The following is a 20,952-nucleotide window of genomic DNA, read 5'->3' as shown; positions in this document are numbered from 1 at the left end:
TGTTGGAGGTAACGCATTACAAGTAACGCAAGTTATGTAATATTATTACTTTTTCTAAATAACTAGTAAAGTAACGCATTGCTTTTTAACTGATAAGAAAATATCTGAGTTACTTTTTCAAATAAGTAACACCAGTTACTCCCCCAGCCCCCCACCTTTATTTATTAAAAGCTCTCCTGTCCCTATGTTGAGAAAAATCGAGAGTAAGATATTAGTTTTAGAATAAATGTGAACATGCATTAATTCATCTCATTCACAAAAAAAACAGATTCAGTATTCCTCAAAATGAATAAAAATAGTGAAATTCAACTGATGATATGATGCAAACCTGCAATAATTAAATATGTTAAATAACACAAAGCCATACTACCAGCCATACTAATAAGCAAATTAAGCAAAAATTGCAAAAAAATGCTAATAAGCAAAAATTACTCAAGATAATCTAACATTTGTTTTCCTTTTTTTCTTGTATTGCTGAAGTGTTTATTGCAGTTTTTTCTTCTGCGGTCTACTGAACAGATGTGAATTCACTTTTCTCAAAGCCTGAGGCTTTTGGTGCGAAAAGCCTTTTACATTTGCCAAAAATAGAACTTTTTATATTAAAAACAAACAAGCAAGCCCTGCCCACATTTAAAAAGTAATGCACAGTAACACATTACTTTCCATAAAAAAGTAACTAAGTAACGTAATTAGTTACTTTTTAAGGAGTTACTCAATATTGTAATGCATTATTTTTAAAATTAACTTTTTCCCACAGGTTGTGACAGCACATTTTCAGTAGAGACAGTAATGTTTTGGTAGCGACCACATCACATTACATAAATTTAACTTGCATACTAAAACAATGGTAAAACACAGCCTACTAAAATACAAAAAAATTAGTCAAACTTTGTTTAATTCCTCCAAATAAAAGATTACCCTGGTGAAAAAAACCAGCATATGCTGGTAGGTATGTTTTGATGCTGGTTTATGCTGGTCCTTAGCTGGTTTATGCTGGTCATGTTGCTGGTCAAGGACCAGCATGAACCAGCAAAGGATCAGCATAAACCAGCATCAAAACCTACCTAACCAGCATATGCTGGCTTTTTCACCAGGGTATGTGTTCCTGTTTTTCACTGCTGCAACAATGATGACGTGTTTTGGTCGTGACTGTTTCAGTAATGACAAATTTATAAAAAAAAAAACACCCAAAAAATCAATGATGTCAATATTTGACTGACAATTTTAGATACTTTTAAAGCTAGCTCAAAGATGCTAATCAGCACATGGATAGCTAGCACAGTTCTGAACAGTTGTACACATATAAAAACTAAATGTTATAAAATAAAATAAATCTAATAAATTACGTAACGGAATTACGTAATTTAATTACAAAATAAATGTAATTGTAATTAGTTACAGTTAGTGAGAAAAAATATGTAATTAAATTACAGTTACTTTTGAAAAATGCCAGTGATTACAAAGGGGACTACATCTTATTTTTGTCACACACCCACCCCCACTTACAGATTTAATTGACTTCTTTTAAATTGCATTGACTGCTCTAAAATGAGACACCAGTGTTTCAGGAGTTTAGGGCACATGCTTATTCGATAACTGTTTTATTTCCTATTTGGGTTTATGCATAAACTTTATTTTTAAGATGTTTTTCCAAGGCACTGTTAGATGCTAATGTTTTCTGTCATAACTATGCAAACATTTGATTTTAAACTCAGTATCATAGCTATTAAACTATTTCTTGTTATGATGTTATTCATGTTATGATCTTGTTATGACATATAGAGCAACTGCGCTCACGGTGACCCGAGTTCGATTCCCGTCTCGAGGTCCTTTGTCGATCCCGCTCCCCTCTCTCCTCCCAGCTCTTTCCTGTCGTCTCTCTACTGTCCTATCACAATAAAAGGCATAAAAAGCCCCCAAAAATATAAGCAGTAAAAAAAAAAAGTCTGAATTAGTGGTGGCTGTGCTTTCAATTAAATTATTGCACAGCTCAGACTCTTTCGGGCAACTTAAGTCAGTGCTATATGCTTGATCATTTTTCTTGGCGAAAGCTTTGTGTTTGGTAAGATATTAAAGCTTTAATTCAATATTGTGTGTACAATTTCTTAATTCTGTCATCCTGGTATCATGAATTCGCTCTACTGTTTCATACAAACGCAGCTGCTGCCATTTTATTTTTCTTGTACATTGTAATGGATTATAAGATAACTAACAAACTAGTACTACTACTTAATTATTTATGTGGTGAAATGTTGTGTAAGAAAACTGGTATGACTGCACTGTATCCCTAAAATGTCTAGTTTGAACTTGCCGTTTGCTAGCAACTGATTTCTTTATGGAAGCTTTTGCATTCAAATCAGTGTTTCGTGTCTAATAATTTTGACATGAAACATCTAAATAATCTATCAAGCAGCTGTGTAATAAGTGAGATAAATGTACATCCAGCCAGTTGTTATTGCAAAATACAGATGTGTATTATCCCTTACTTATTATAATCTTAATTCAAGTGATAAAGGATTTTGAAAGTCTGACAGTAATCAGTGTTGAGTGCTACTGTAAGGTTAACTCTGCCTGGTTTAATGATTAACAGTTGAAAATATTAGAAATTTAGAAAAGTAATCAAAAAGTAATTAAAAGTAATAAGTTACATTACTTTAATAAAGTAATTGAAAAGTTACACTACTGATTCCATTTTAAATCAAGTAACTTGTAATCTCTAACCTATTACATTTCCAAAGTAACCTTCCCAACACTGCTACGTATATTTTAGTCGACGTAAAGTAAAAACAAAGTATTGTTGTATCTCCGCGACACTAGGTGGCAGCAGCGCCCGGCGATCATCACAAACAACCGTGACGTGGAGGAGAGACACATACCTTCTGTTTGTTATTTACCAGTCTGCTTTTGTTTCAAGCTGCGGATTGGTTTATTATACATTTTACAGCCCATTTCGATGAACGGCCATTAACAGCTAATACATGCGTTCGTTATACGCCAAATGATGCATTTGCACAGCGGTTGATGAGCAGATTCCAGGGTGTGTCCAGTATTTTGAGAGGCAGAAGCGTGTGGTGAGTGTTTACAAGAGGCGAGACTGTTTCCTAATATTGTTAACATACAAACGGCAGCGTATTGAAAAATAACGAATTCATGATGTTAAGATAATTTAAGGATGATAGAGACACCTCGACATAAGGAAATCCTTGCAAGTCAGCATAACATCACAGTTTCTGTACTAAACCATCAGACTGGAGCTTCATAGGACTTTGTTAGACTTTGTTACTAGTGAAATGTGCAATAACATTAATTTAGTCAAAAATAAGTTTAGCACTGGAAACTGATCGCTGTTAGCAGCTGTCAGTCCATACAGTGTTTAAGTTGTGCTATTTTTAGACTTTCTGCAGGTGGCACCCAGTCCAAATGCACTGGTTGTACAGCTGTCATGCCACGTCAGTGTTGGTAACCAGTTTTGTGACATGACTAAATTGGGTAGTGTATGTTTTTGTAGGGTGAATAATTATGGGTTCGCTCGGGAGCCGCTTTCAGTCGTCACCCCGGGGCCCAGAGGAGGCTGTGGAGAGGCAGTGCACTGCAAACAGACACAGCTGTGAGTGCAGGAAGAGGAAGCGTAGTTCACACTGTGAGTGTGACAGCGAACCTGAGGAAGAGGACAGTCAGTTGGACACGCCACGCAGGTGAGAAGATATGCACTACTGTTCATAAGTTTGGATTTGGTCAGATTTTCTACGTTTTTTTTGAAAGAAGTTTCTTATGCTCACTACAGCTGATCAAAAATACAGTATAACAATACAAACAATGCTTGTGTCACGATTCAGTTTGATACACAGTACTGATCTCACACTACAGTACTTTCACAATACTTTAGCCAAAATGGATTAATTTTTTTTAAACTATGTTATTATTTATAAGACATACACTGCTGATAAAAAATTTGGGATCAGAAAGATTTTAATGTTTTTTAAAGAAGACTTTTCTGCTTGTTAAAACGGCATTTATTTGATTAAAAATACAGAAAAAAACTGTCAAATTCTGAAATATTATTGCAATTTAAAATTGTGGTTTTCTATTTTACAACACTTTAAAATACAATTTATTTCTGTGATGCAAAGCTGAATTTTCAGCATCCTCACCCCAGTCTTCAGGGTCACATGATGCCTCAGAAATCATTCTAATATGCTGATTTATTATCAGTGTTGTTCTTTGAATACAAAACAGACAAAAATAGCATTTTTAATTAATTTAAAATGGATTTTTTTTTTTAACAATATACACTGCTGTTCAAATGTTTGGAGTCAATACTTTTTTTTTTCTTTCTTTTTTGAAAGAAGTTAATAGTTTTATTCAGCAAGGTTGTGTTAAATTGATAAAAAGCGATAGTAAAGAATTATTATTTATATTATTATTTATTTATATTATTTGACAAAGTTTTCTATTTTAAATAAATTCTATTCTTTTTAACTTTTTATTCATCAAAGAATCCTGAGAAAGTATCAAAGGAATAAAAAAATCAAGCAGCACAACCGCTTTCAACACTGATAATAAATCAGCATATTAGAATGTTTTCTGAAGGATCATGTGACGCTGAAGACTGGAGTAATGATGATAAAAATGTAGCTTTTCATCACGGAAATAAATTATATTTTAAAGTATATTGATATAAAACCCTACTTTTTAAATTGCAATAGTATTTGGTATATTCATGTTTTTGATAAAATAAGTGCAACTTTGAGCGTAAGTGGTGACTTAAAAAACATTAAACTTAGAAAACATTTCCTTGTACAGGAAAATGGTGACAGAATAGAAATATTCATTGTTGTTTTTGCAAAAAAATTCAGATTCATTTTATACACACATGCTTGCACTCTGTCCTGGATTACATACATTTAAAACATTATTGTATTTTAATAAATAATATATTTTATTTTTAATTTTGAGAATAGTTAATAAACATGGAATATTAAATATGTGACATTGTATTGTAATAAAAAATATATTTTATTTTTAATTTATTAAGAATAATTAATAAACATGGAATATTAAATTTGTGACTGTGGGTTTACCATATTTGATGCTATTTCCACTGTTTGCCATGCATATTATTGCAGTTTTGTATTGTGAATTATTGTGATGCAATATGTTGTTGCACCCCTAGGAAAAAAAAAAAACAGACATATGTGAAGTATTATTATAATTTAAAATAAATATGTGATTTCTATGTGAATACGTTTTTAAAATGTAATTTATTCCTGTGATCCAAACTTGAATTTTCAGCATCATTACTTCAGTCTTCAGTACCACATGATCCTTCAGAAATCATTCTAATATACTGATTTTCAGCTCAAGAAACATTTTTTATAATTATAAATGATTAAAACAGTTGTGGTGCTAAATATTTTTGTGAAAAGTTTTTTTTTTCAGGATTTTTTAAATGTAGCATTCAAAGGAACACCATTTATTTTATTTAAGTATTCATAAAAATTGTATAAATGTGACAGGTGACACCTGCATTGTCACATTAGTGTTGTTCGATTGTATTTATTAAATGTGTCTAATATGTTGGATTTTGTTTTTGCATTTTTCTTTCTTTGGACAGGAAAAAGTTGAAAAGCACCTCTAAGTACATCTACCAGACACTATTTCTAAATGGGGAGAACAGTGACATCCAGATCCGTGCCCTGGGGCAGGAGTGGAACCTGCATAAAATATACCTGTGTCAGGTTGGTCCAGCTGTTCAGTTCACCTAATAACAGAGTACTTAGAAGACGTTCATTTTAATTTGTTTTAAATGTTTTTCCCTCTCATTTTCCAGTCTGGCTATTTCTCCAGCATGTTCAGTGGATCCTGGAAGGAGTCTAACATGATGGTTATTGAGCTTGAGATTCCAGACCAGAATATTGACACTGAGGGTGAGGATTATGAAAATATTTTATCATCTTCTTGATGCAGTGGACAAATTTAAAGGGTTAATTCACCCAAAAATGAAATTCTGTCATTAATTACACATCCCCATGTCATTCCAAACCCCTTTTTTCATCTTCAGAACACAAATTAATGACAACATTTTCATTTTTGGGTGAACATACCCTTGAAAGTTGTTGTTTTTATATTGTAGACACCAAATGTTCATATCCTGACCATGTTTTCTTTTCCATCTGTAGCCCTGCAAGTGGTTTTTGGATCACTCTACAGGGATGACGTGTTGATCAAACCAAGTCGGGTTGTTAATATTCTCGCTGCTGCTTGTATGCTTCAGTTGGTAAGTATATCCAGTGTTGAAAACAAAATCATTACCATGTGATTCCATAAAGACTTGCAATTACTCTATAATGCAATGTCAGCCTTTTTCCTTCCCCTTTTTGGCCAACAACATGTCTTACTTTTTTTAGTCATGTGCATTTCTATGGATTGCAACCCAAGTTGTGAATTCTTTTTTCTAATATGCTAGCTTCATGAAATAGTCTGACTAGAAATCGCAAAAAATTACTTTTGGTGGTCAGCTGTATCAGTACAAATGGGTTAAACATTACAAATATGTATGTTTTGCCTTCATTGCCTGTGTATGATTGTAAACACTGTTTAATTTCAGGTATATACTATTCAAAAATATATATCAAAACTTTTTTCAGCAAGGTATGTATAAGATTGATCAAATGTGATAGTACAGATATTTTTAATGCTACAAAAGATTTCTGTTGCAAATAAATGATGTACTTTTGAACGTATGGTTCATCAAAGAATCCTGAAAAAAAATGTAACTGCTTCCATAAAAATGTTAAGTTTTTAACATTGATAATAATAATAAATGTTTCTTGAGCAGCAAATTAGCATATTACAATGATTTCTGAAGGATCATGTGACACTGAAGACTGGAGTAATGGTGCTAAAAAAAATTCAGCTTTAATCACAGGAATAAATTACATTTTAAAATCTAATAAAACAGAAAACAGTTCATTTAAATAGCAATAATATTTTACAGTGTTACTATTTTTGATCAAATAAATGCAGCCTTGATATATATATATATATATATATATATATAGGGCTGCACAATTAATTTCTAATCGTGATTACAATTACAGATGTCACAATTATGTAATCGTTCAAAGACACAATTACAGAAAAAATAAATAAATCCACTTTTATTACTCCGCTTTCTTAAGGAGAGAGAGAGAGAGAGAGACACATTTACATTTTAACTTTTTCATATAAAGAAGAAACTAAATATAAAAATGTGGCGTGCCGTTGCTTCAAACAGTGGTATAAAGCTTTTCAAAAAATTATTCAATGTAAATTGTGATAATCATAATTAATAATCGCAATTACATTTTCAAGGGAATAATCAACAGTTATGATTTTTGTCATAACCGTGCAGCCCTAATATATATATATAATACATTTAGTAAATTAAATAATGTCTAATTAAAATATATTAATAGTTAAATTAATAGTTTTAATAATTCTAAATGTTAAATAAAAAAATATATAGAGTTAACTTCATACAGGTAAATGTCATTTAAAATGATAATCATTTTGAATATTATGTTTTTTGTATTGTGAGCATTGCAAACGTTGACCATGTAAATAAAAATTTGAACTACTGAAACAAAAAGCAACAAATACACAGAATCAATTAGCCGCCCACTACACTTCGCTGGTGACTTTTGCATAGTCAAGCACCACTCAAATGGTTTGTTTTTTAAATATAAAACACTAATTGTTATTAATAATATGTGACCCTGGAACATAAAACCAGTCATAAGGGTGTTTTTGTTTTTTTAAATTAACATTGATATATCATCTGAAAGCTGAACAAATAAGCTTTCCATTTATGTATGTTAGGAGACCAGTATTTGGCTGAGATGCAACTATTTGAAAATCTGGAATCTGAGGGTGCAAAAAAATATTGAGAAAATCGCCTTTAAAGTTGTCCAAATGAAGTTTTATAACAATGCATATTACTAATCAAAAATGAGGTTTTGATATATTTCCGGTAGGAAATTTACAAAATATCTTCATGGAACATGAGCTTTACGTAATATCCCAATGATTTTTGGCATAAAAGAAAAATCAATCATTTTGGCCCATACAGTGTATTGTTGGCTATTGCCACAAACATACCCATGCTACTTATGACTGTTTTTGTAGTCCAGGGTCACATATTACCTCCATCATCTTTGCAGGTTGTCTTTCTAGCGTCATCCTTGATAATTTGCTGTTTGTCTTTCCCAGGATGGACTGATCCAGCAGTGTGGAGAGACCATGAAGGAGAATGTGAATGTGAAGACCGTGTGCAGCTATTATAACTCGGCCACTATGTACGGCTTGGATTCCGTCATGAAGAAGTCAGTAGTCTTGTCTGATTTCCTGTCTGATTATTCTCTGACACACTTGCAGCATAATAAACATGTTTGATGTTCTCTGTGTGTTGCAGGTGTTTAGAGTGGCTCCTCAATAACCTCATGACGCATCAAAACGTGGACCTCATGAAGGAGCTCGGGTACAGTCTTACTATATGCAGCTGTGTCTGAACTCATCTGAAAGTTACAGTGCTTATAAATGTTTGGTGTGTTTTAATGTGTGTAGGGCAGAAATTATGGAACAACTCATTCAATCCTCTGATCTGTTCGTAATGCAAGTGGAAATGGACGTCTACACGGCACTGAAAAAGGTAGATGACAGTGGATCTCATAATAGCATTTTGTGATATTACAGGCACACTCAAAAACATTTTTTATATGATTGGCCTCGAAATATTTGAGTTAATTAATTCAAAATTAATTTAATTTATTTAATATTAAATATATTGGTAACACTTTACAATAAGGTTTCATTTGTTAACATCAGTTAACACAAACACAACTTTGCTGCTGCTGAAATTAATATAAACTATGATTATTCAGTTCTGTAGAAGTATTGTTCATTCTTAGTTCATGTTAACTAAAGTTAACTAATGGACCTTTTTGTAAAGTGTTACAAATATATTTAATAAATTAATATAATAAATGCATAAAATAATAACATGTAAATTAAATGTTGTTTTTTTATTTTTATTTTGAAGAAACAAGAAAAATATTATTTAGATTTTAAAATAAATATTTAGTGGAATTAGACAATGTATGCTCACGTAATTGTTCATACATAATAGACATCATATAAAAATTAAAAAAATATCAGCAATAAATATCATACGGCATGCATTTGAAGTATATTTGTTTGTCTGTAATATATTTTGTGATTTATCACGCCCACCTCAGTTAAAAAAAAAAGATTTATTAATATTAATAATATTAATATTATTAATATGAATAGATATAACATTAATATATTAACTGTAACACTTTTTTTTACTACTTTTTTAGTTTTTATGTATATAGACACACAAACACAAAGAGCAGGAACTTTTATTTATATAATATTTTTTTATATATTTTATGCGTTATGTTAAATTTCAGTTTTTTTTGTTATTATATAAGTTAATAACTGGTTTTACTACCTTTTTTTATATATATATATATATACATATGTATATACATATATGTGTGTGTGTGTGTGTATATATATATATATATATATATATATATATATATATATATATATTTATATATGGTTTTTGTTTTATGTAAATTGTTTTATATATTTATATTAACTAACACTTTTTTACTACCTTTGTAGTTTTAATGTATATAGACATACACACACACAAAGAGCAGGAACTGCCTTTATTTATATAATATTTTTTATATATTTTATGCGTTATGTTAAATTTCTGTTTTTATGTTATGATATAATTTAATAACTGTTTTACTACCTTTTATATATATATACAAACACAGTAGGATTTGATTTTTGTTTTTTTTTTATTTATATAATTTTATATTTTTTGTTATATTAATTTTATATTTTATTTCATTTACATTTTTGTTTTATAATGAGCTGTAACACTGTTTTTAATTACCATTTTACCATTTTTAATTACCATAATTACCATTTTTTATTATATATATATATATATATATATATATATGCACGTTATTCATTTTTATTTAACTTTTTTTTGTTGCCATTGGAATGGTACTTGAATATCAATTTGAATTTATAGATTCCATTTTTTATTAAAAATAAATGTACAGAACTGTTCAAAGATTACAAATGCGATAACAAATACAATTTTGTTATAAATAACTGACATTAAATATGATGCAAAAACAGTATTAAGTTGCATAAAATTTTAATTGCGTTCTAATAGTTCAGTGTCAAAAAATGTAAACTTAGTGTTTTTAACAGCTCTGTTTTTTGTTTTTTAATTCTTTTTCAGTGGATGTTCTTGCAGCTTAATCCATCTTGGGACGGCCCTATCAAACAACTACTGCTCGATGCAGACGCCTGGCTGTGTAAAAGAAGAAGTGGTACGTTCCACACACAGAAATAATTATGCACATTTATATAACCTTCCCCTAACTGCCACACTCATACACAGAGGCTGGAGAAGAGGAGCCGTTTCTAAACACAGACGACGGGATGCCCTTCGTCCCCGTTTTCAGACACATCCGCCTGCAGTACATTATCAATGACCTTGCCTCTGCCCGCATGCTCGAACGGGACAACATCCTACCTCCTGGTGAGACTGCACTCCCAGAAATTACATGAAGCCAGTCAGATTAAAGATTTCTGTGAAGATTTTGTTGTTTTTAAGTGCAATATGCATCAAATTGTCCTGAAATGGTCCACTGTTATATAAGGCTGAGATTAGCGGGGCGGATATTAACTCCACTTCCTCTTTTGTCTTTATCAGAGTGGCTGAGCGCCGTGTACAAACAGCAGTGGTTTGCAATGCTGAGAACAGAACATGATAACGATAACGGGTAAGAGAACAGCCCAAATATCTTCTCTGCTAAACACTAAATGTGTGGTTTGAATTGCAAATAAGTGAATATGACTCTTACAGACCACAAGAGGCCAATAAAGAGGAGTTTGAGTTAAACAGCATGCGCTGTGGCCGGAAACTGACCAAAGATGGAGACGTGAGTTGGACTCTTGCTATTAAATATAATATATCCTTTCTGCATGTTTTAGTTTAGAACGGAATGTATATATTTTTGTTGCTTCTTCAGTACTGTTGGCGATGGACTGGGTTCAATTATGGCTTTGATCTGCTGGTGACCTATACAAATCGTTTCATCATTTTTAAGAGAAACACCCTCAGTCAGCCATGTGGAGGCGCTGTCAGTTTACAACCACGACGCCACCTAGCGTACCGGTAAGCACTTACATCTCAGATGATTTCGTAACATGTTCTCTATGCCAAAACCCTTTATCCCTGAAGCATGTTTTATTAGACTGTGCTGGTTTTAACTCTGTGAGAAGACTTTTTTGTTCATTAAACTCTTTTGAAGATTTTTTAACAATATCAATATCTTTTTTAAAAATAAATTGTAAAAACCTGATATAACTTATGGCTGTTTAGCATAACACAAACTGATTATTTCTTATATTATATTATATTATATTATGTTATATTATTTTATATTATATTATATTATATTATTCTATAATATGAATAGATGAATAATATTTTATGTTTTTATACACTACATAAACTACAAATCATAGTGTTTTCTTTTCTTTTATTTATATAATATTTTTACGTATTTATGTGTTATGTTAAATTTCTATTTTTATGTTATTATATAATTTATTAACTGTTAACACTGTTTTTGCTACCATTTTTATATATATAGACATACAAAGACTTGATTTTTATGTTTTTTTTTTGGTTTATATAATATTTTTATATAGTTGTTATATTAATTTAATATTTTATTAATTTAATATTTTATACTTGTGCATATATTGGACATTATTATTTTATCATTATTATTTTTCTTAGTAATAAAAATATATCTGTTTACAAGCTGTATTATTGATTTATAAAATAATTATAATATATATATATATATATATATATATATATATATATATATATATATACCTCATAAAATAATATATACCTCATAAAAAAAATGTATTTCCTATATATATATATATATATATATATATATATATATATATAGGAAAATATATTGTTATATTATTCGTCTATTCATATTATAGTATAATATAGTATTTATATATATAAAATAATATATATTATTAGAATATTGTCATTAATATATGTATATAATTTGAATAATTAATGCACTTTAATTATTTGATTTTGGTTACTTAATTATTCATTAAATGTTTTTAAATCTTGTATTGTAATTAAAATGAACTCAAATGTGAAATATTAATTTAAAAATAAATTATTTCTTTTTGGTGGATTTTTGATATCTTTTAATCATTCCATAAACCAGAAAATACTGTCAGCAGCCAGTAAAAAATAATTTTTCACCATAATTTTAGAAAATAAGGAGCTGCCCTTGACTAAAGATTTTTCTGGTCGACTAGTAGACGTTTATTTTAAGCATTAGTCGACTATTAGCTGCATGTTTAATTAACTTTATAAATCACAATAATGAGCCTTTAATTGCCTATATAGCCTAATAAGTGCTCAAGCGCGCACAAAAAAATCCACAGCTCACTGGCAGATATAATAATTATGAATGTGTCACAGAAAAACAGCAGGGAGACTGCATTAATGTTTTAATAATTTATTGATAAACTAGCCCTTTCTTTGTTTTCGTCTTAAGAGATTAAGTCGGCGACACTGACTCGTCATCTCCGCAGTAGTGATGCACCTATATGTATGTTTCAAACGGACTCACAATCTGAGAATATTTGTCTTCTATTTAAATTAGTTCATTTTTAAAGTAGACTTTTCACTCTCTATAGATAGCCTATATTTTCATGTCTGTACAAGTATACACATATTTTGAAGTTTCTCACTCAAGTTCACAGAGAGTGAGACAGCATAAAGCGCATCCTGTTTGCTTTCATTATTTTACAAAAGCGCAACGTTTCGTTGTTACTCTGAGTGCACACAAATAAACGTAGGGTCTCCATATTCGAAAGATGTATCACTTTTATCTGTGTGACCAAAAATGAGTATTTTAAGAGTCAAGTGAGCGCACTGGCGCCCCCATCTGTCATATAGTAAGTGTGCTACTGTTCAGTTTTCACACTCTGCACGGGCACTTGAATAGTGCACATTTTTCAGTGCACATTAGATTGAGCTGCTACATACAACTTTCAGATGAAAAGCCATAATTGTGGTCGATTGAATGATAGGTAAGCATTTGGATGTCCTGCTCGATGTACTGTATTACCACATAGACCAGCTGTCTGTAGATCAACAATCTGTCCATTTCACCACTTCCTGTGAAATTTTTTTTTTCTGCAACTAATAATGACTAACGGTTAGTTGACTATTAGGGGGCGGCCCTAGAAAATAATTGTATATAATTCAGACAAATTATAAATGAACTCTGTAAAAATCTTCAGCATATTGACAGGAATAAAACTATGAAGTATAATATCTGTAAGTGCTACTGAAGTGGAGATTTCTGGCTCAGCTTTTGAAGATATGTACTGTAATTGACATATTCAGTTGCAAATAGATAAACATTAAATGTGTATTTTGTATGTTATATTTCCACTAGCCTGAAAGAAGACATGTTATGAAAGCAAAATGGCCCAAAATCTCAAAATTGCCCAGTGCATTAAAAAAAAGTTTTGCCTGTAGTGTCTTGCCTTAAAGGGATAGTTCCTCCAAAAAAGAAAATTTGTCATTTATTACTCACCCTCATGTCGTTCCAAAAATGTAAGACCTTCGTTCATCTTCAGAACAGAAATTTAAATATTTTTGATAAAATTCAAGAACTTTCTGACCCTGAATAGACAGCAAGCAACTGACACATTCAAGGCCCAAAAAAATGGTAAAGACATCATTAAAATAGTCCATGTGACATTAAAGTTCAACCTTAATTTTATGAAGCGTTATTTTTGCTTTCTTTGTGCATAGAAAGTATTCTCATACCTCATACCACTGATGTCACATGGACTATTTTAACAATGTTCTTACTACCCTTCTGGGCCTTGAACGTGTCAGTTACGTTGTTGTTTATGCAGGGTCAGAAAGCTCTCGGATTTCATCAAAAATATCTTAATTTGTGTTCAGAAAATGAATGAAAGTCTTATGGGTTTGGAACGACATAAGGTAATTAATGACAGAATTTTCATTTTTGGATGAACTATCCCTTTTAATAAAATGTATATTAAATAACATTCATAAATATATTACATATATATTTAAAGTCATTATTATTATTATTATGTTCTTTTTTTCAGATTGCGCCTTGCTTCATTTGATAACAGTGGAAAAGTGGTTTGCAGCCGGTCAACTGGCTACCAGCTTGTTACCCTTGAAAAGGACCAGGTATTCTGTCATAATGTTAAAAGGAACACTCCACTTTTTTTGAAACATTTTCCCACTCCCCTAGAGTTAAACAGTTGAGTTTTACCGTTTTCAAATCCATTCAGCCGATCTCCGGGTCTGGCGGAAGCATTTTTTTTAGCATAGCTTAGCATAGATCATTAAATCTGATTAGACTGTTAACATCTCGCTCAGAAATTACCAAAGAGTTTCGATATTTTTCCTATTTAAAGCTTGAGTCTTCTGTAGTTACATTGTGTACAAAGACGGACGAAATATGTAAAGTTGCGATTTTCTAGGCTGATATGGCTAGGAACTATAATCTCATTTTGGCGTAATAATCAAGGTACTTTGCTGCCGTACCATGGGTGCAGCAGGTGCAATGATGTTATGCAGCTGTCAACTCTGCCGGCTGCAACTCTGCATCTACACAAACTTAGTGCCGGTCACTTTCAGGCGCTGCGAAATATCATTGCGCCTGCTGCACCCATGGTACAGCAGCAAAGTTCCTTGATTATTACAATGGAATGAGAGTATAGTTCCTAGCCATATCAGCCTAGAAAATCACAACTTTTCATTTTCCGTCAGTCTTAGTACACAATATAACTACAGAAGAAGTAGTCAGAAGAAGAAGAATCAGATTCAATGATCTATGCTAAGCTATGCTAAGTGCTACCGCCAGACCTGGAGATCGGCTGAATGGGTCTTAAAAACGGTAAAACTCAATTGTTTAACTCTAGGGAAGTTGGACAATGAGCCTATTTTCAAAAAAAGGTGGAGTGTTCCTTTAAATATAAAACCAGTTTATTTCCAGTTACTTCAAGTCTTGACTTGACTGAACTATTTCATTATGTTACAATCACAGGAATACGTGGTGATGAATCTGGACAGCCGGCTTTTGTCTTTTCCTCTTTATGTGTGCTGTAACTTCCTCTACACTTCCCCGTCCAGTGAGAAGAGAGGTGACACACCAGAGCCGGAAAACAGCGCCCGCAGTGTGTCGTGACCCCACACAGCATAAAACCTCCATCAGTCACCAGCCCAGCCTTCTTATGATGATTTACAGTTAAAGGGATGGTTCACTCGAAAATGAAAATTCTGTCATTAATTACTCACCCTCGTGTCATTCCAAACCTGTAAATAACACGAATAAAGATATCTTTGACAAAATCTGAGGGCTTTCTGACCCTGTACAGACAACAAGAGTTCTACCATGTTCAAGGCCCAGAAAGGTAGTAAGGACCAATAAATAGTCTATAGACTTCAGTGGTTCAACCTTAATGTTATGAAGCTATGAGAATACTTTTTGTTTGCAAAGAAAACAAAAATAATCACTTTATTAAACAATTCTCTGCAGGGACAGAACGCTCTCACATTTCATCAAAAATGTCTTATTTTGTGTTACGAAGTTGAACAAAGGTCTTACAGGTTTGGAATGACATGAGGGTGAGTAATTAATGACCAAATTTTTATTTTTAGGTGAACTATCCCTTTAATGAGCTTCATGTATATCATTTCAGTCATTTTATTTGTATGCTTAATGTGTAAATAGTCAGGTGCCTTTTAAATAATTTGCTATGTATCAGCAACACAGCTAAGAGCAAGTGCTCTTGGTCATGAACTTTTTGATTCTGTTTGTATTTGTTTGGAAGTTGTCTTATATTTAAACTTGTTAGGCTGGTTATTAATTTGTCAGTCATTCCCTTTTTTTTTTTTTTTTTTTTTTTTTTTTTTTTTACAAAAAAAGAAAAAAAGACTTAACATCGGTTTTGTACTGTTATATTTGTTTGAAATTGGTGCTATTGTGATACATGTTGTTATTATTTGTCAGTGCATGCTGATGTAGGAACAGTGAAAGGTTAAAGGCATGTGTTGGTTTACCAACAGGGCATTTTAAGTGACTCCCACAGGTGTCCAACAAAGCAGTACAATTTTCAATATTTATACACAATGTGGTTTTGGTTAAATGTAAATATTGTCGGACCAAAGCATCATATGATAGAACTCAAAATATTAATTAAAACCGCTGACAAAAGAACTTGTGTTCACTTTTTTGAGATTACAGTGTGAAAAACATCTCAGTGCAGTAATATAACTAGTTCAAACAGGATGATTTTCTTTATACAGTATCCATTAAATTTTTCAACGCAGAGGTAATTTTTTTTTTTTTTTTTTTGGTGAATGTGCAAGACTTCTGGTTCATTAGCTGCTGTAGTAAGAAGAATAACAAGGTGCAGTAAACAAAGCTGTACTACAAACCAGTGTGTTCATAATTAAGATAATACATTAAAATGCGATCCTGGACCAGACAACCATGGGGCAACCATTTGTAGCATTAGCCAAAAATATATTGTATGGGTCAAAATTATTGAATTTTTTAAAATTTCTTTTACGCCAAAAATCATTAGGATATTAAGTAAAGATAATGTTCCGTTAAGATATTTTGCAAATTTCCTACCGTAAATATATAAAAGCTTAATTTTTGATTAGTAATATGCATTGCTAAGAGAGATGCAAATGAGACTGAAAATTTACAAAATGCCCGTTCTTACGGAAGAATGAGGTGGTCACACACACAAACACATACAATATTATTTACAATAAATAATATTATACAAAAAAAAAAAATAAAAAAAAAATATATATATATATATACAGTGCCCTCCACTAATATTGGCACCCTTGGTAAATATGAGCAAAGACGGCTATGAAAATAAATCTGCTTTGTTTATCTTTATGATCTTACATTCAAAAAATTCACAAAATGCTAACCTTTCATTGAAATAAAACAATTAAAAGTGGGGGGAATCTTACGTTATGAAATAAATGTTTTTCTCATATGCATGTTGGGCGCAATTATTGGCACCCTTAGAAATTATAATGAGTAAAATATCACTGAAGTATATTCCCATTCATATTTGCATTTATTTAGCACACTAGAATGGCTGGGAGTATGATATTGTCCAGCAATAACTTCCTGTTTCACAGGATTATAAATATGAGGAGCACAAAGGCCAAATTTCCTTAATCATCCATCACAAGGAATAAAACCAAATAATATAGTTCTGATGCACAGAACAAGATTGTTGAGCTTCACAAAATAGAAAATGGCTGTAAGAAAAGAGCTAAAGGATTGAAAATCCCAATTTCCATCATTAGGACAATAATTAAGAATTCAAACTAAACTACAAATATCGTCCTAATGCATGGTGAAGAGGAGAGTTTAAGTGTCCAAAGATTCTCCAAGGATCACAGTAGGAGAATTGCAGAGATTAGTTGAGTCTTGGGGCCAAAAGACTAAAAAAAATCTTTATTGTTCTTTATTGATCTTTATTGTTGTGGGCTTATTTTCCTGCCAGAGGTCCTGGACATCTTGTTCAGATACATGGCATCATGGATTCTAGCAAATACCAACAGATAAAAAATGCAAACCTGACTGCATCTGTTAGAAGTTCTATAATGAGCTGTGGTTGGATCTTCCATCAGGACAGTGATCCAAATCAAACATCAAAATCAACACAAAAATGTGTCACTGAGCATAAAATGAAGCTTCTGCCATGGCCGTCCCAGTTGCCTGACCTGAAAATAACTGTGGTCAGCTTGAACTACAGAAAAACATTTATTTCATAAAGAGATTTCCCCCCTGCTTTCCATGGTTTTACTTAAATGACAGGTTAGAATATTGTGGATTTTTTGAATGAAAGACTAAAAGGATAAACAATGCAGATTTATTATTACAGCCACCTTTGCTCATATTTACCAAGGGTGCCAATATTAGTGGAGGGCACTATATATATATAAATTAAATAACAAAAATATCAAGTGTTTGAATTGAATTTTCTTTTGTGAACATATGTGTTTGCATCATAGAATGAGGTAGAAAATTATATTATTTTATAGTATTCTATACAGTGATAATGGCTAGGTCGATTAGAATTGCATTATAAATATACATTATCCTTATGAAAAATACCAGAGATGGCTGGAAGAACACGGATAAACCATATACTGTTGCAATCGTGTAGAAAATCATTTCTTTATGCGTTTTATTCAGCTACAGCAATAGCTGGGTGGCTTAGCCCATATGAGAGATTTCTTGAAGTCACTCTTTTTTCACGTGTGAGGGCGCCCTCCGGCGTCGAGTATGAATAAAACATATATCACATGTGTTGACCTTGTGTACTTCTCATTTTCAAATATCGTGGTTATTGTCAGGAACGGTATATCGCGGTATATCAGAATTGGTTACAGAAGTTGTCTACAGAAGCCAGACATGGAAACATCTTAAAAAATGTGTCTAGTTTGAATACATATTAAACCAAACACTATTATAACATCTTAGCTGATAATTCAGTATACTGTAATGTTCTGAATTTTAACCCACATACTAAAACATTACTAAAATGCTACAAATTTGCATAACTGTATCAATAGTTTGTTTATTTCCCCTAAATAAAGCATTATGTGTTCCCTTTTGTCACTAAACTGAAACAATGATGACACATTTCGGTCGTGACTGTTACAGTAGTGACATAACACCCCCCAAAAAGATGTCACTACCGAAATACACCAAATGTTTTTAATTTTAGATACTTTTGAAGCTAGCTCAAAGATGCTAATCGGCACAAGGTTAGCTAGCACAGTTCAGTTGTACACATATATGACCCTGGATCACAAAACCAGTCTTAAGTCGCTGGGGTTCATTTGTAGCAATAGCCAAAAATACATTGTATGGGTCAAAATTATTTTTTCTTTTATGGCAAAAATCATTAGGAAATTAAGTAAAGATCATGTTTCATGAAGATATTTTGTAAAATTCCTACTGTAAATGTATGAAAACTTAATTTTTGATTAGTCATATACATTGTTAAGGACATTATTTGAAGAACTTTAAAGGCAGTTTTCTCAATATTTAGATTTTTTTGCACCCTCAGATTCCTGATTTTTAAATAGTTGTATCTCTGCCAAATATTGTCCTATATATCAATGAAAAGCTTAATTATTCATCTTTCATATGATGTATAAATCTCAATTTTTTAAAAAAATGACCCTTATGACTGGTTTTGTGATCCATGGTCACATATAATAACTAAATGTTATGGAATAACTCACAAAAAAAGCGTTTAATTATAGACAAATTGTGTTCGATAGTGACATTCCTTAAAGTTACACAGATTTTTCATACTTATGAACACATTTACCTCAAAATGATGGGACCTAAGTACTCACCTTGTAGCTATGACAGACATTTATTTCTTGATCATAAATGTAGGGGTGAAGTTAAAATCAGTCTTAGCCAATGGACTAAAACATACACTGTTTCGGTAGTGACATGAAAGTGTAGGATACTTTTTTTTACATAAAGTTTCATAATTTACAATGAAAATATAAAACAAATATACACTTCACTGGAATCTAAAAGATATTTTTAAAAACAACAATGGAATAAAATATTATTCCACAGAATGCCCCATATATATACAGAGAGAAAGTTTTCATGAGATTTTCCTAGATTACATAATGTTTCCCTTTGTCACATTCAACAGGCAGGAAGCTGGTTTGATCACATTATTTATTGTCTGTACAAAAACCACAAACAATATGGACACAGAAATCAGCACACGCCATTCACCGAGTCACATGAGGTGACGGCAAAGATCAAATTCTTCCATCTATTAAACTCATGAGTCCACAAGGATCATTTCATACAGCCTCGACAACAATCAGAGCTTCACTGAGGTATTGAGCTCAAGCTGTCCTTCAGTCTGCGCGTCATACTGGGCATCAGCTTCAAGTGCTCGTCCACACAGCTGCTCACACAGCTGTCCATCAGCGCCCGCACGGCAGGCTCCTTCGCCCCAGTGTTAAACAGGTCCTTGGCTTTGTCATTACAGTTCATCGTACACCTCGTGAGACGATCCTGTAGACAAACAAACGGTTCTTCCAAATCAGACTATTCTAGTTGTAAGGTTAAGAGTCAATGGCTGACAGAAGTCGACTCACCTGAAACTGCTCGAGTTCACTAGTGACCAGTCCTTGAGCTTTAGCCAGTGGTGCATGGCAGCGGTCTATACACTGGTGCACCTGGTTCATGGAGTGGCCGAGATTCTCACAACACTCTGCGCTGCAGCGAAACATGCGCCCCTGAAAATTGAAAGAGCATTATCAGCCATTACTTAACCAACCGCTGATAAATAAGTGATCATAAATTATATTTTGGACATTACAGCCAACTTTAGTAAATGTAGTAAATCCACAGTGACCTGACACATCACATATTAACAGCAGTGTTCTATAGTGTGACATGATACACATGCAACTATTTACACTGTGCCAAAATTCTATAAAACTTTTTCCCTAATTCTTGTAAATATTACAGTTACATGCAGTTTTATGACTTCATATTAACACAAGTTTTTGAACAGTAAGATTTTTTTTCTGCTCACTAAGCCTGCATTTTTTGATCCAAAATACAGCAAAAGCAGTAATATTGTGAAATATTTTTACTAGTTAAAATAACTGCTTTCTATTTAATCTATTTTAAAATTTATTTTATTCCT

General features: G+C 32.0%; 2 protein-coding genes across 3 annotated transcripts in view; one reads left to right on the top strand and one right to left on the bottom strand.

Annotated features, from left to right (window-relative positions):
* Positions 1–2,833: 2,833 nt before the first annotated feature.
* On the top strand, positions 2,834–16,117 carry gmcl1 (germ cell-less, spermatogenesis associated). The gene is made up of 15 exons (XM_051120521.1): positions 2,834–3,071; positions 3,509–3,695; positions 5,615–5,738; positions 5,831–5,927; positions 6,180–6,277; positions 8,251–8,363; positions 8,453–8,518; positions 8,605–8,689; positions 10,337–10,427; positions 10,499–10,639; positions 10,814–10,883; positions 10,967–11,042; positions 11,133–11,278; positions 14,308–14,395; positions 15,258–16,117. The coding sequence occupies exons 2-15, from the start codon at positions 3,520–3,522 to the stop codon at positions 15,396–15,398; spliced, it is 1,512 nt and encodes a 503-aa protein (XP_050976478.1). The 5' UTR covers positions 2,834–3,071; positions 3,509–3,519; the 3' UTR covers positions 15,399–16,117.
* A 3,830-nt stretch (positions 16,118–19,947) lies between these two features.
* Positions 19,948–20,952, bottom strand: part of fam136a (family with sequence similarity 136 member A) — a 4,374-nt gene continuing 3,369 nt past the window's right edge. For both annotated transcript variants that reach the window (XM_051120534.1, XM_051120533.1), the window contains 2 exons: positions 20,396–20,536; positions 19,948–20,312 (listed from right to left, as the gene is read on the bottom strand). In XM_051120534.1, coding sequence (XP_050976491.1) covers positions 20,124–20,312; positions 20,396–20,536 — 330 coding nt within the window. In that variant the 3' untranslated portion in view covers positions 19,948–20,123. The remainder of the gene's footprint in view (positions 20,313–20,395; positions 20,537–20,952) is intronic.

Source organism: Labeo rohita, chromosome 10 (genome assembly GCF_022985175.1).
Source record: "Labeo rohita strain BAU-BD-2019 chromosome 10, IGBB_LRoh.1.0, whole genome shotgun sequence".
Classification (NCBI taxonomy): domain Eukaryota; kingdom Metazoa; phylum Chordata; class Actinopteri; order Cypriniformes; family Cyprinidae; genus Labeo; species Labeo rohita.
This window is presented reverse-complemented; position numbering and strand designations above follow the sequence as displayed.

What these genes read in the sequence shown, in the direction of transcription:
- gmcl1 (XM_051120521.1), top strand. Translation starts at nt 3,520, where the DNA reads ATGGGTTCGCTCGGGAGCCGCTTTCAGTCGTCACCCCGGGGCCCAGAG. An exon ending in GCTGTGTAAAAGAAGAAGTG is followed by an intron (nt 10,428 to 10,498) that starts GTACGTTCCACA and finishes ACTCATACACAG; the next exon opens with AGGCTGGAGAAGAGGAGCCG. An exon ending in CGACGCCACCTAGCGTACCG is followed by an intron (nt 11,279 to 14,307) that starts GTAAGCACTTAC and finishes TCTTTTTTTCAG; the next exon opens with ATTGCGCCTTGCTTCATTTG.